General features: G+C 33.7%; 1 protein-coding gene across 2 annotated transcripts; it reads left to right on the plus strand.

Moving 5' to 3' along the window:
* The first annotated feature begins 412 nt into the window (after positions 1-412).
* LOC137814080 (1-acyl-sn-glycerol-3-phosphate acyltransferase 2) lies at positions 413-10223 on the plus strand. 2 transcript variants are annotated; one of them, XM_068616631.1, is made up of 11 exons: positions 413-769; positions 1424-1546; positions 3375-3414; positions 3576-3649; positions 3918-3977; positions 5762-5839; positions 6042-6200; positions 7639-7764; positions 9189-9281; positions 9516-9602; positions 9750-10223. In XM_068616631.1, the coding sequence occupies exons 1-11, from the start codon at positions 689-691 to the stop codon at positions 9990-9992; spliced, it is 1164 nt and encodes a 387-aa protein (XP_068472732.1). In that variant the 5' UTR covers positions 413-688; the 3' UTR covers positions 9993-10223. The 2 variants fall into 2 exon arrangements, with proteins under 2 accessions (XP_068472732.1, XP_090158751.1); XM_090302625.1 differs by having other exon boundaries at positions 451-769; positions 3918-4628.
* Positions 10224-14066: the final 3843 nt, after the last annotated feature.

The following is a 14066-nucleotide window of genomic DNA, read 5'->3' on the forward strand; positions in this document are numbered from 1 at the left end:
CTTTGTAAAAATTAATTTCAATAATTTTTTTACTATAAATGTAAAAAATATACTGAAATTTGAATTAAAAGTAAAAAATAAATTTCGTCTTATATATAATTTTTTAAAATCATAATAATCCGAACGAAGTACATTATCTGTATTTAAATTATTAAAATTGGTGAAAACTGGTACAGTAGTTGATCTAATATAGTAATGTAGCTGAAATACTACGGAAAAGTAGTGGACGAGCCAACAGTCAAATTTTATCCGTTAGATGAGCTAACATTTTGTAGAGATATTTTTAATTTAAATATTTTAAATATAAGTAAAAAAAGAGAGCAATTAATTAAAATAAATACAATTTTTATTGTAAAAAAAAGAAGGAAAAAGAAAAAAAAAAGAGTAAAATCAATGGTGATGATGATGATGCAGTGCACAGGTGAAGCAGTTAATTAAATGGGTGCAAGTGGCAAGTGGGAAGTGGGAAGTGAAACTTAGCTCAGTCTTCTCGAAAATCCAAAGAGGGAAAAAGGGAACCACCAAGCTCCATGCTTTTTCTCTCTTAACCCAAAATTCCATTCTATTCCTTTCACCACGCTTTCTCTGCTCTCACTTCCCAAATCAAATCTGAATCACCAAATCCAACACATTCAAAAATCATTTCTCATTGATTCCCTTTTTCTCTCTCTGTTGCCTTCTGCTGTGCATGGCTATTGCTGCAGCAGCTGTTGTCCTGCCATTGGGTCTCCTCTTCTTCGCCTCCGGCCTCCTTGTCAATCTCATTCAGGTTTCTCTTTTCCCCCTTTCACTGCTGTATCTCTTCTTCTCTCTCAGATGTATCCAAAATTTTTCATTTCTCCACATCATCATGCAAACCGGAGGTTCCACCAATATCTCCCAACTCTTTCTTAACTCATTCACCACTTTTCTACTGATGGAGTGGAAGAACTATTTCCAACATTTCGTGACTGAGAAATGGTAGCATACACCGGTCTCACGCACTCTTTTGAACACGCTCCTTATTATTGGTTGAAATTATAAACTGTAGCGGGTTCCATGTTTGGAGGCCCACATTGAGAAAATCAGCTACTTGATAGTTGGGAGTTTCGGGGCTGTTCCATCTAATGGACTGGTCTTTTGGGTTTAATTCTCCTCTTCTTAAGTCCTTACATTCCACTTCTCATTCTCCTTTTAACAAGTTTATCTTGATTTTATAATTTTCGATAAAGTTTAATCCGATAAGTGTGTCTTAGAGAGTGATGCTGACACTCCTCTTGTTAATTTGTTCATCTTCATTGCAAACCAACAGTGCAAAATTAGTTTTTTCATTTTTTTTTGTTTCATGCCACAAAGGAAATTGTAAAGGAAATGAAAAAAATACTATGAAAGATGTGGAGTTGCTCCGATTAATTTGTTTGATCTTTTGATTAATTTGTCTCAGGCGATATGCTACGTTGTTTTAAGGCCGGTGTCGAAGAATTTGTACAGACGGATCAACCGGGTTGTAGCAGAACTGTTGTGGCTGGAGCTTGTATGGCTTATTGATTGGTGGGCAGGAGTTAAGGTGTTTGTCTAGATCTAAGTTTTCTATATTTTTCTTTGGTCCTGTTGGGATAAATTTCTCAATAAACACCGAGAACAAAAGAAGATAAAATAATTTAAGCTTCTCCCCACAAGTTAAAACTACCTTGTATATAAGATTAATGGATATTCTCTCATTTAACTTTTTTAAAAACTGATTTTAACTTCTCTGGCTAATTTTTAACTTATGGGAGAAGATTTATCCAAACAGGTGTTTTTTGGGCACTATTTTTTAAATCGCCAAATATTAGTTGTTAATATATTAGTTTTTATTGGTGGATACTAAAGCCCACACCTATCTCTTCCTTTCACTTTAACCACTTTTGGGACTATTTTTGTCTGCAAATTTAGTTAGTCATCCACCACTGTGTAATTTGTTTTGCTTGCTCTATGTGGTATTCTAGAAGATACGGAAGTGAGCCTCTATATTATTCTCATAGTACATTTCTTTTCTAGAAACCTGTAAGGATTAAATAGCTGTTTAGGGTAATCATCTCTTCCCTCTCCTTGGATGGTTGTTGTAAAATTAAACTTGGGCAATCTGGCTACCTTGTGCATGTGACTTACAAGGAACAATATGTTACGGGCTCTACAGTGTTGCATATTTAGTCCCAAATGTTCCAGTAAAAAATAAAAGTGCATGTTTTTTACTTAGCAGTACTAAAAGCGAATACTATTCAGTCAAAGGGCTTTATATTCATGAACAAAATAATGAAGACATAAAAAATAGCCATTTTAGTTTGTTTTCATAAACCTACAAATACTATCTTCTGAAGAAAATTTTTCTAAGTAAAGCTTATCTCATAGTCACTTGTTTTTAGCTTAAACAAAAAAATGTCTGACTTGAATGGACTTCCAACTCAATCAAACTAGTCTAGCAGGTATTTATTTTATATAAACAAAGTAATTGAGCAAAGGAAACTGCCACTTTCCATTAATTCTTTGAGCTGCAATGGGCAGAGCTAGAAATTTTGGAGATAATTATTTTTTTTTATAGTTTCTTAGGTTTTTCTTGGACTTGAAATAATTGGAATGGGATGTTTATTTCATTAGTAGTTGTATGTACTAAAAGGGTAGGATATTAGGTTTTTTGGATCTAAAAGTTGAGGAAGATCCAATGGTGTGATGCTACATAGCTCTACAATCCATATGATTGGTGAATATTAGAAGCATTTGTTATCTTTTATTAATACCTCCCTCCCCTTTTATCTTGATTAAAATTTCTCCCTTTTCTGCCTGCCCAGTTGGGTAAAAAAACTATCAAAGAGGTAAAGATTTAGAGAGTGACTGAATATTCCTACTTACAAGATATAATTTAATTTAACTTGTAATTTTCATTCTTCTCTATTTTTAATCAAGCTTTTCTTATTCAAAACAAAAGTGTCTGTTTGTTATTCCTAGCCAGAACTTTTTCTTGTGAATTGAAGCCTGCTTACAAATTTCTTGATTTTAAATAATTTTTCGTGCAAGGGGATATTGCTTTTCTCTATTATTGTATTGCAAGATCAGATGGAAAGATTAACTCCATTGGATTATTCTTCAAAGAGCTCCTTTTGAAATCAGTTCATTTCAAAAGAATGGTAATGAGTTAGGTGGTTGGTTTATTGCTACCATACCATATGGAATTCGAGAAATATATTCTCTCTCAAGATCAAGATCGTTGTCTTGTTTTAATACTTTCAGAAGGTCTGATGTTATCAAATAAATAAAATTGGTTATTTGAAAATAATAATTTATGCTCAGTAATTTAATAGTTTATTCAGTTGCATTTCATATAACTTATTCTCACATTTGGAACTTTCTGTCTCTAGATCCAAATATTCACAGATCATGAAACCTTTCGTCTAATGGGTAAGTCCTTTTTTAGTCATGTATTTAGCATGACACTCTTGCTCTCATTCTTTCTTAATGTGTTGTGCATGTATTCTTATCTTCTGGAAAGGAAAAAGGGGGAGATTCTGGGGTTAACATTTGCTTACGTGTAACAATGTGATTCTGTTTTGTATAATCAGGTAAAGAGCATGCCCTTGTGATGAGCAATCACAGAAGTGATATTGATTGGCTTGTTGGATGGGTTTCAGCTCAGGTGATTGTCGTCTATGGTTTGATATTTTCCACATCTTCAATGAAAGCAAATTAAAATTAATTCATACTTGTGTATTAATACAAGTAATTTATATTATTAATTATTTTGGATTGTCTGATACCAGGACAAACGAACACATTTTAGGGTTACTTGTGGATACATATAATAAAATATTGCTAATCTTTGATTTGTTATCTTATGATTTTTGTGACATATTTGTTTGGTTTTTGCTTCAACTGCTGATTGGTTATTCAATATCATTCAACAGCGTTCAGGTTGTCTTGGCAGCACCCTAGCTGTGATGAAGAAATCTTCAAAGTTTCTGCCGGTATGTGCTTGTGACTTTTACTTTCAAAATGAATTTATTTAGTCATTATGTACTGTAGACATCACCTAAAGTGCACTCTGCATTTAGAGGATCTTAATTTGCAGAAACAGTAACATCCAATTCTCTTTTATATGTTCTACTTTCTCTCATATTTTCGTAACATCAATTATAAGCTTTCTAGTATACTTTCATCTTTGGATTTCTCAATTAGATTATCTTAAACCTTGTAAAAACTAGGAGCAATTTACCTTCTTGGAAGCACAATAACTCAGTTTTTTAAGCTCCCTCTTGGGAATAATTTTGGCTTGTATTATTCTTGTAAATAGAATAAAATCTTGTATATTTGATATTATTAGGATGGATTTTTTTCTTCCTACTTCCTCTATTTCTCTTTCTATGCAAGAGCCTATAAAAAGGGATTAGAGCTTGTGTTCCGACACAGAAATATGTTCATTCTAGTTGGTATTAGAGCTCTTGATCTCGAGGACTCTGTTTTTGGTGCCACTGCTCAGTCATTGTTGCCACTTTTGTTGTTGCTGCTGCCCATTGGGTTGGTGATTACACCTGGAGGAGTGCCTCCTAATTACCGGCTCATCTCCACTGAATCATGGTCATCCAATGCCGCATGTGCTGTTTGAATCTCTGGTGCATGTGAGTCACATGCCATTCTTTTGACGGTTACAAAAGGGGTTGTTGACAATCCTTCTTCCAAGTTTAGGGGTTAGCTTGCTCGAATTAGATACAATGCATATATGATATGACAGTACGGTTATTCTAACACAATAGGATACATGCAAGATACATATTTCAGAATGTATAAAAATTCACAAAATGTAATGAATATATATATCTTCAAGTGCAAATTCAAATTAAAATCACATTTTTTAGACATTGTGCTGAAATAATTTTTTTTAAATCATTGTAATCGTAAAATACTTTTTAGTATTTAAGTGTAGGAATAATGTTATCAATGTCACTACTTTTTTAAATTAATTTGTAGAGAACAATTTCCCTCTTTGGTCTATGAAGAAACAATGTTTATATGTTTCTATATTACACATACTCTTCTTATTGTTTTATTGGATATAAATGCATTAAAAGCTTGAACATTTTACCAACACGTATCGATGAAGTAAGTATCTTTGATACGTGAAACAAATAAAAGTATTGGTGCTTGTAGGTTTGGATATTTCATTGATACATAGAAGTACCTTAGAATATCAGTATCGAATATGTACCGACATGGATATGTGAAGTAAATTGAAGTGTCAATGCTTTGTACCCCCTTTTGTTTAGCATGTCTGCAATCCTTTGATGGAGAGCCCCTTGCTGCCCTGTTCTTGTCTTGACTGAAGAGAAGATATTGTCTCTCTAGTTCCTAGGTTCCAATGATATTTGAAACTTGTTGGGTTTGTGATAGGCCCTCGGACAATAGGGAGGCCCTGCGGAGTAGGCCCAAAAATGTGGAAAGTGTATGTGAGCAGGAATAGGAAATTTGTTTGGAATGATGAGGTGGGGAGAGAAAATGAGGGAAAGGATGATATGAGAGAATTTGGTTATTTGAGGGAAAGAGGCTGTTGAGGATGGGAGGAAAAAAATACCTTTCTCTGTGTGGTGGTGGAAGTTTCTCTACTGCATTTTACTTCAGTCATCAATAATACATATTATTCATCCATTCTCATTTTTTGGTTTGCATAAGTTCGTATCAACTTGATGTTCATAATTATCTCTAGTGGGCTTAGTTCATTCGTGCCACTCTTAGAGGCTAAGTTGTACTTATGCAGGTCATTGGCTGGTCAATGTGGTTTTCTGAGTATCTTTTTCTGGAGAGAAGTTGGGCCAAGGATGAAAGCACATTAAGGGTATGACATGCTAAAATTTAATTAGTTTATATTTTTATGCTCACAAGATAAGGATACATGCTTGTGCTGTCAAAACTGATGTGTTCTTATTTCTTACTTATGCAGCAATACATTCAATGGCTATAAATTTTCTCTCTGGGTGCATTAGCTGTTTGATTTCATTTGGGAATCTCATTTGAATATTTTGTTATCATATCTGCAGTCAGGCATCCAACAACTGAGTGATTATCCTCTTCCCTTTTGGTTGGCTCTCTTTGTAGAAGGAACTCGCTTTACACAGGCAAAACTATTGGCTGCTAAGGAATATGCAACTTCCACTGGATTGCCTGTTCCTAGAAATGTTTTAATTCCAAGAACTAAGGTGAATTATATATATTTTCTGCCTTTCCTTCTATTGCTTTTCCTTCCATGGATTGGAAGCTACACTGTGTTAATCTGTGTTAGCGGCCATTACAGTCTTGCAAATCTTAGTAGTATTGCTGTTGAGATTGTATTACACTTCCACTGCTTGTTATCAGGTTGATGTCACTCTAGCTGGTATGGATCGTAAAAAGGTTCATTCAAATTAGAGAATCACTTGCTAGGTTTATGTGGGTATTATAGTTAATTTGTTTTGAAGACTATATGAAAATTCACCAAGAGATGTAGCCGGAGACAGGATATTTAAATAAACTTCATAGATTTTGACCAATAAGAATAGTAAATATGAGTTCTTTTTAGTTTTTCCAATTTAATTAGTGTTTGTCTGAGTTTTGAACATCTCGTATGGTTGGTTGCTGTGTCTTTTTATCTCCTGTAGATTATGCCTTAACAAAATTGGACGAAGGGCCCTTTATGATTCTGTACAGGTAAGGATTATGGTTTTATTGGGTCAAGTTTAGATATTTTTGGTGGCCCCTTAGGTGCTTTGAACAGCACCTTTGGGAATATGGACTTGATTTAGAGGTGCATCAGAGAAAACCCAGGAAAGAAACTGTTTGGATTTTGTTACAGGACGGGACTTTAGGTAGTTACTCTGTTTTTCTGTTTTTATGTTGAGAGTTGAACAGGTAGTTGTTAGCTATAAAACAAGGTTGCTTTGATCTGAGTTGTTAATTTTTTTGGTCAGACTCATTTTGTAAACTTCTGTATCTTTCTCCTAATTCAATAATTCAATACATCTGTAATCCATTCATTCTTTGCATTTCCTATTCCTCCAATTCTTCTGTTAGGTTGAATTATTCTTATGTGCTTTTGCGGAAAACAGGTTAGAATGGTATAGAAAATCAAACAGAACAAGAAAAGTGACCAATGAATTACGTCTAGGGTCTGTTTGCTTCACACAAACAAGAGCCATGCAATTCAGCTGTCTTATAATCTATTAAAGAGAAAGTGTTGAAAGGGAAAAAGAACGAACCCAATAAGCATGAAGGAATCTGTATGCCAATTACTGAGCGGTTGATATTATTTATATTGTCATACGCTCATAAATACAAGGGTTTACAATTACCCTATTTACTGTGATTATATAATAATATACAACATAAAATCATACCATAACTACCCTATTTACATTGTTTCTAACAAAAAGCATTATAGAATTTGGATCCATATAGAATAGGAATCTTTATATATATAAGGAGATATTGTCACCCGTAGATGTGACAATATTATATTCTGATTTTAAAAGGCCCACATTACTACTTTACCCCAGAACATATGTAAACTGTTTCTTAGCTCTCATATTTATTAACTCAACAACAATTTTTATTTTTACACTGTAATATTTATTGTTTAGTATATTGTTTTGTTTCTTTCAGGGTTTTGTGTCTGCAGTAAGTCATATGCGCTCATTTGTTCCTGCCATTTATGATGTAACAGTAGCTGTCCCCAAGAATTCCCCTGCTCCTACAATGCTAAGACTCTTCAAAGGGCAAGCTTCAGTGGTAAGACAATCAAAATGAAGATTTATAAATAGCTCCATCTTAAGTGCCCATCAATTTTTTTTCTGCCTGTATTATGTAACTGTCATTGAATATCGTAATAGGTAGGGAGAATAATGATATTTTTCCTCATTAATTCAGCTGAAACATATTATAAAATATATAGACGGAGAGGAGAGAGGAAAATAGGTGAAAAAGTTTCCCCAAACTTATATAAACTCCTCAAATAACAAAACTGGAACATAATGATTAAATAAAGTTATCCTAATCCTAATCTGTTGTGATCCGACATTGACATATGTCCAAAAGTAGAGCTTATGTTATGACTCATGAGAGCTTGAGCAATCCTCATGACCTAACCTCATGAGCTATATTTTGGAGTTAAGTTAGGGCTAACCCAAAATCAAGATGGTATTAGGGCATATTGAAAATTTGATATTGGGTTGGGCCACCCTCAACTGTCAAAAATCGACTTTATCCCGTGACTTTTCCAGTGCAATAGAAAAGCCTGTCCTACAATATCCACGTATCAGACACAATTGTTATTCCCCCGTCAATGGTTTTATTGACTTTCCCTTTCTTTAAACTCAGTAGTCCCTATGCTCTCGGTAAGTTTACTGTGCTACACTAATCTCTGATGTGAATGTAACTGCTGAAATTAACACTTATGGGATTAGAAATTGGAATTTCAGATAAGATGAAATGAATGATAATGAATGATTTCCTTGCTCAGTGTGTGCCTTGAATGTGCTCAATAGTTAATATTTAGTACAAGTTTATTTGGCTGATTTTGACACTTGCATAGTGGTATTAAATTATTAATACTTGGATATTCCTGTAACTAGGGAAAATGGAGGCCATGAAAAGGACATCTAGACAAGGAGTCTGGGGTTCAGGGAAAGTTGGAGGATGTTAGTAGATCTCTGTTTTAAAAGGGTATAGGTTAAGTTAGAATAAGAAAGGGAGGTTAGAAGGGGACTGGGTCCCAATTCTATCAATAACACTAGCTAGTATTTGGTAATAAAGGTAGATTGGGGATTTATTGAAGTGACTTGTTGAGTTGAGACACAAATTGGAAGGAAGAGAACTATGTCTTTTGAACTCCTGAATGTTAACGAGACAAGGAGAAGTTCCACTGTATCATTCTAAATTACTGGTTTTCTATCAAACTGCTTCCAATTAGAGTGGCTTATGCTATAATATTTATTTTTCTATCTCTAATTCTACCGGAAAATTTGGAATAGGATTCTTGTTTTTTTATCTTTTATGTTAAGCCACGGTATTTTTAGGGATTTTGAAGGTTAGGTTTTGGAATATTTGAGGTTTGCTATTTTGTTGATGCTGAAGAGATTGGATGCTTCTATCGTTTACCTTTTGCTTTAATTTGGTTGACTTCATGAACAGGATCTGTAATATTCATTCCACAGGTGCATGTTCATATCAAGCGGCATTTGATGAAGGAATTGCCAGAAACAGACGAGGCCGTTGCTCAATGGTGTCGAGATATATTTGTGGCCAAGGTGCTTGTTGGAAGACATTTTTTTACTTGTTTCTATTATTGTTTTTTCCACTCTGGGTCCACATATTGGTAGTGTGGTATAATTGTTTTCACTTTGTGTAACTATGATTAATGATAAATTTTGAAAAATTGTTCACAATGTTCTACTTGCACTGTTGATTTTCTCTATATATGATTGTGCCCTGTTAAAAAATATCACTGATTTTATTTTCCTTTTTACCCATTGGAAAACTAGGATGCTCTGTTAGACAAACATATAGCCGAGGATACTTTTAGTGACAAAGAGCTGCAGGATACTGGTCGACCAATAAAGTCTCTTCTGGTAAGATACTTTCTCAGGACTTCTAATATTCTTATTTATCAGATATTCTTTTCTTTTGTATCCCGTTTGCCAATGGATGTTTTCCATTATTTTTGGTCAATCCTATAGATGTTTTCCTAAAGAACCATGAATTTATTTTGGGAGCAGGTAATGATGTCTTGGGCCTGTCTGGTTGTTGCGGGGTTTGTAAAGTTCCTACAACGGTCTTCACTACTATCTTCATGGAAGGGTGTTGCATTCTCAGCTGTTGGTTTGGCAGTTGTTACTGCACTGATGCAAATTATGATTCAATTCTCACAGTCAGAGCGTTCAAACCCTACGAAGATCGCACCAGTTCAGTCAAAAAGCAAGGGGGAACAACTAGAGGCTCAGAATGACAAGCAACAGTAGATTATTCTCTTGTTACCCCGACCGAACTTTTCCATACATAGATAGGGACTTCATCTACGATCATGTTTTGATGAACTTGAAGTAGCATTGTGTGATGAGTGACTCACGTAATACTCATTATTTTGATATCAAAATATGACCATGCTATGTTTCTATTCTATATATGCAGTATGTATGCTTAACGATCCATTGTTTTTAAATTTATCAGGATAACATTTTGGCCTAGAAAAAGTCTACTACCTCTTATTTTATTTTTGTGTATCTATGCACTGGCAACAACATTACCGTTCTGGAGGTTCATTACTGGATAATCCGTGTGGTATGTAGAGTTAAGGCCATAACTTAAGTGCTAACAGTTAAGGCCAGAGGTGGACATGTCATATCACCATTATTATCCTATAGCTATAGATCACAAAGGTTCCTGATAATGATGACACCCTAGTGTTAACTATAATTCTATGTTAAATTCACCTTAAGAATAAGGAATGGATAATAATAGTTTATTAATTGAAAGAATATGCAGCGTCTTCAAAATAGAGAAAATGTTTACTATTAAATTAAAGTTGTAGAATGCTTAGAGGATATCGTTATCATAGGCTCACTCACATGGAAGAATAAAATGAGAAATGACAGTTAGTCTTGACTGTACAATATATATATTCTGATTGTTTTTATAAAATGGACAACCTTCTGGATTAATTGACACCAATAATAACTAGAAAAAAAGTAAACTTGGGATAGGATGTGATATGTTATTATCATCTTATTGTTACAATGTTTTGACGATGATTACATGGCTCAGTACTGAGATGAGTAAAGGCAATTTACTGGGATTATCTACTAAACAAGAATTTGCATTTGCTCAGTGTGTTGTTCTCTTGCTTCTTCCTTATTGTTTTGCGGCGTAAAGAGATGATTCAGAAAGCTTGCTTAAGACCCATATAAAGATTGGACCATATATAGGCCCACTGACCATCAACTTATTCCTTATCCAACTCATTCTTATCAATCTCCAAATCAGCATAGGAAAGTGAATACATTTAAATTCAGCTTTATGTGCATGTTGTAGCTGCCAAAATATTTAAAGGACACAACACAAAGTGACAATATCTCAATTATGATCTCAGAATGGTTAATAGTTTGTGGTCTCTGTCAAAAGCTCAAAGCAACTGATGAAAGTGACATCATTTTTGGACTTTCCGGAGGGTCATTGATGACTGAAAATCGCTGTTATCTCCCTCCACAAACCACTTTTTCTTTTTCATTATCATATTCACCTTCAAACAGAATATGGGAAGTGAAAATGTTTGACTAATATACTGAAATAAAATCCCTTGAAAGATAACTATGGTTGGAATAGAAACCTTCATATCATCATCATTATTATTATTATAAAGACTAATCTATTATTTTATTATCAACTTGACCATGTATCTATTCACTGTTGTTTATCCGTTCATCCATGAATGGACAGAAAGTATTAATGTTGTGTGGTGAAAAACTAAGAGCTTGATGTTCTATCTTCAAACAGGCTGTGTATTCAGTTTCTTTAGTTGAATGATATGCATTTCTGATGGATAGATTTATCTTTCACCATCATGCACAGTGAATTCAATTAAACTTAGAAAGAGTAAATGATGTCACGACTTTGTACGAACAGTGACTCTCAATCATCATGCTTGCAATATTTAACTGCCGTCTCTCTTCCAAGATTAGACTCTCCAGACTGTACATTAGTATTGAGTAGTTCTCTTAACTTTATTTATTCTTTCATTTGAAATATCATATAGTTTATGTCAGACCAATCATTAATACCAGTTACAAGTCAGATGAATATGTTATGGAACAACTAGGGAAGTGATCAAGTGATTATCATTGCAAGAAAAAGTCTTGTTTTAAAATTAAAACACAGCATTTTATCCAAATGAAATCATTCAAGACCTACAATATTTTATTTCAAAACTGATGCTTTACTGTTTATTACTACACTTTCCGTACTTTTTGGTTTGTAAGAAAATCCAACATCCATGTTATTTTACCAGCTACAACTTTCTATTTGTACATCAAGAAACAATCAATAAAATTTCAATGGGGGCATAGATTCTAATTAATCTTTAATTATTTTCTGATCTAATGAATATCTTCACATGCAATACATTGAAAGTAGCACTTAATTGAGCCGACGGTTAACCAAAGTCCTTCCAAGAGTAAGAACTCATGGATTTTAATTCTTCACACTGTAAATACAATCTGAATTCACATTGGATATATAAATTAATCACTCAGTAGTGAGCAAAGTTAATTGCCTTTTAATTATTAGTATTATAATTTTAAAGAAATTTTCTTAAATATCTTTGAAATAACTAATAATGGTAGTAGTCTGTCCAGATACTTGCATTCCTATTAATCAATGGAAAACTTAGAAGAATAAGGGAGAAATTGAGAACTATATATTGGTCTGAGCATTTTTGTTTCTTTATTAATAAATGCATTTTCTTACTTTTAAATTTGGTGCATTGAATAGCAGACTGCTTAAGTATTTTAAAAGAAGAAAATGTGTGTCTTTTTTATAGTAATAATAAAAAATTTGAAAGCAGGGTTTGTTAAATTTATTCTTGGTGATGAGTATAGGGATTGACAAGAGCAGGTATAGATATTTGGAAGTTTTCAGAAGACATGGGCATGGATACAGAGAATGATGTTTAGTTAATTACTGATTCTCATTTTACGATGCAAACTCACTCGAGCAGCCTTGGAAATATAAAGGATGAAATAAGCATGGGATCTTGATCTGGTCAACACATACTCTTTTTGTGCTAAAATTGTTTTATTGTGTCCCCTTTTAGCTGCACAAATTTTACCTCAATCCTTTTGTTAAATGTATCCAAGCATGCTAGACTCCATAGATCATTAAATCTCTTAAGCATATTCAAAATAGTATTCAGATCATTTGCATCGTTATTTTTGCTGCAATGACAAACCTGTGCATATAGTGCTTCCCCCAGTATCACATGACGTATTTGGTCAAAAAACTGCTGCATATTTTCACATATGGAAAAGATTTTCTTGGGGGTGAACATTGAGTATCGTGAAGTAAGTGAGAAGAAGTTACTATTAATTAAGAATGGAAAAGGTGAAGATAACATGTTTGAATGATATTATTAATATAAGTTGAAGCACAGACACTGTTTGCGCTACAGAGTTTTCTGTGAAGATTGTACAATTATACTCTGGTTGTATATGAATGAATTAATTGTAGGTGATTAAGTACTTTTGCTTGGTAAGGATAAGTATATGAGGCGTACGTTAAAAAAGACATAGTAGATGCCATGGGTTATAAATGCTGAACTGTTGCTATTAGTACAGCTGCCACGTTATTAATGAGCAATAATTTTACCATCTCTTGTCTTAGTCAAATTTATTTTTTATATTACTTATATAATAATTTATACAATAAATTATTTTTTCTTTATTTTTTTTATCTATCTTCAAGTTTGTGTTTGGATTTAAGTAAGTATTGTTCACAGAGGGAGCAATCTTGTTTGTGAAAATTTGAGGGTGCAGATTTGCGGGAAAACACGTTGGTGTTGATGTGCAAGGTATGCATAAAGGAGGAGAAACGCAGATGAAATACAAGATAAGACGTTATTTTTCTTACTTTATTTGATCATGTACGACTTTATTTGACTGGGCATGACTGAAATGTTGTAGAAATTTTGAAACATGCATGCATAGAGATTCCTGAACGTACTCGGTGTAGTAAATGAGACTTTAAAACACGAATACAAATGATTTTTCGAGGCGTGAGTGATCACTGTTCGTAATGACTTATCCACGGTGTATTGCGCAAGTCCCTCAGGATATAACAGGAACTTCTCGAAAATTTTCGAGGATTAGAACTAGCAAGTTACTCTTAAAAGAGTAAGAACCCAATAAATCCAGAAATATTATAATCTAGAATAAAAAGATGAAAGTGAAGAGGAAAGGAGGAAGAAAGAAGTGCACAGTGAGTGCTCCGAGGAAGATGAAAAAGTGAAAGGGTACATGGTGAGTGAGTGAGATTGAGCATTCTCG

Source organism: Phaseolus vulgaris, chromosome 1 (assembly GCF_051622355.1).
Source record: "Phaseolus vulgaris cultivar YP4 chromosome 1, ASM5162235v1, whole genome shotgun sequence".
In the NCBI taxonomy this organism is placed as follows: domain Eukaryota; kingdom Viridiplantae; phylum Streptophyta; class Magnoliopsida; order Fabales; family Fabaceae; genus Phaseolus; species Phaseolus vulgaris.

Bases quoted from the DNA above. Each gene is read 5' to 3' on its own strand.
- LOC137814080 (XM_068616631.1), top strand. From the start codon at position 689: ATGGCTATTGCTGCAGCAGCTGTTGTCCTGCCATTGGGTCTCCTCTTC. The intron at 3,978-5,761 runs GTATGTGCTTGT...GTACTTATGCAG, and splicing joins AATCTTCAAAGTTTCTGCCG to GTCATTGGCTGGTCAATGTG. The intron at 5,840-6,041 runs GTATGACATGCT...TCATATCTGCAG, and splicing joins AGGATGAAAGCACATTAAGG to TCAGGCATCCAACAACTGAG.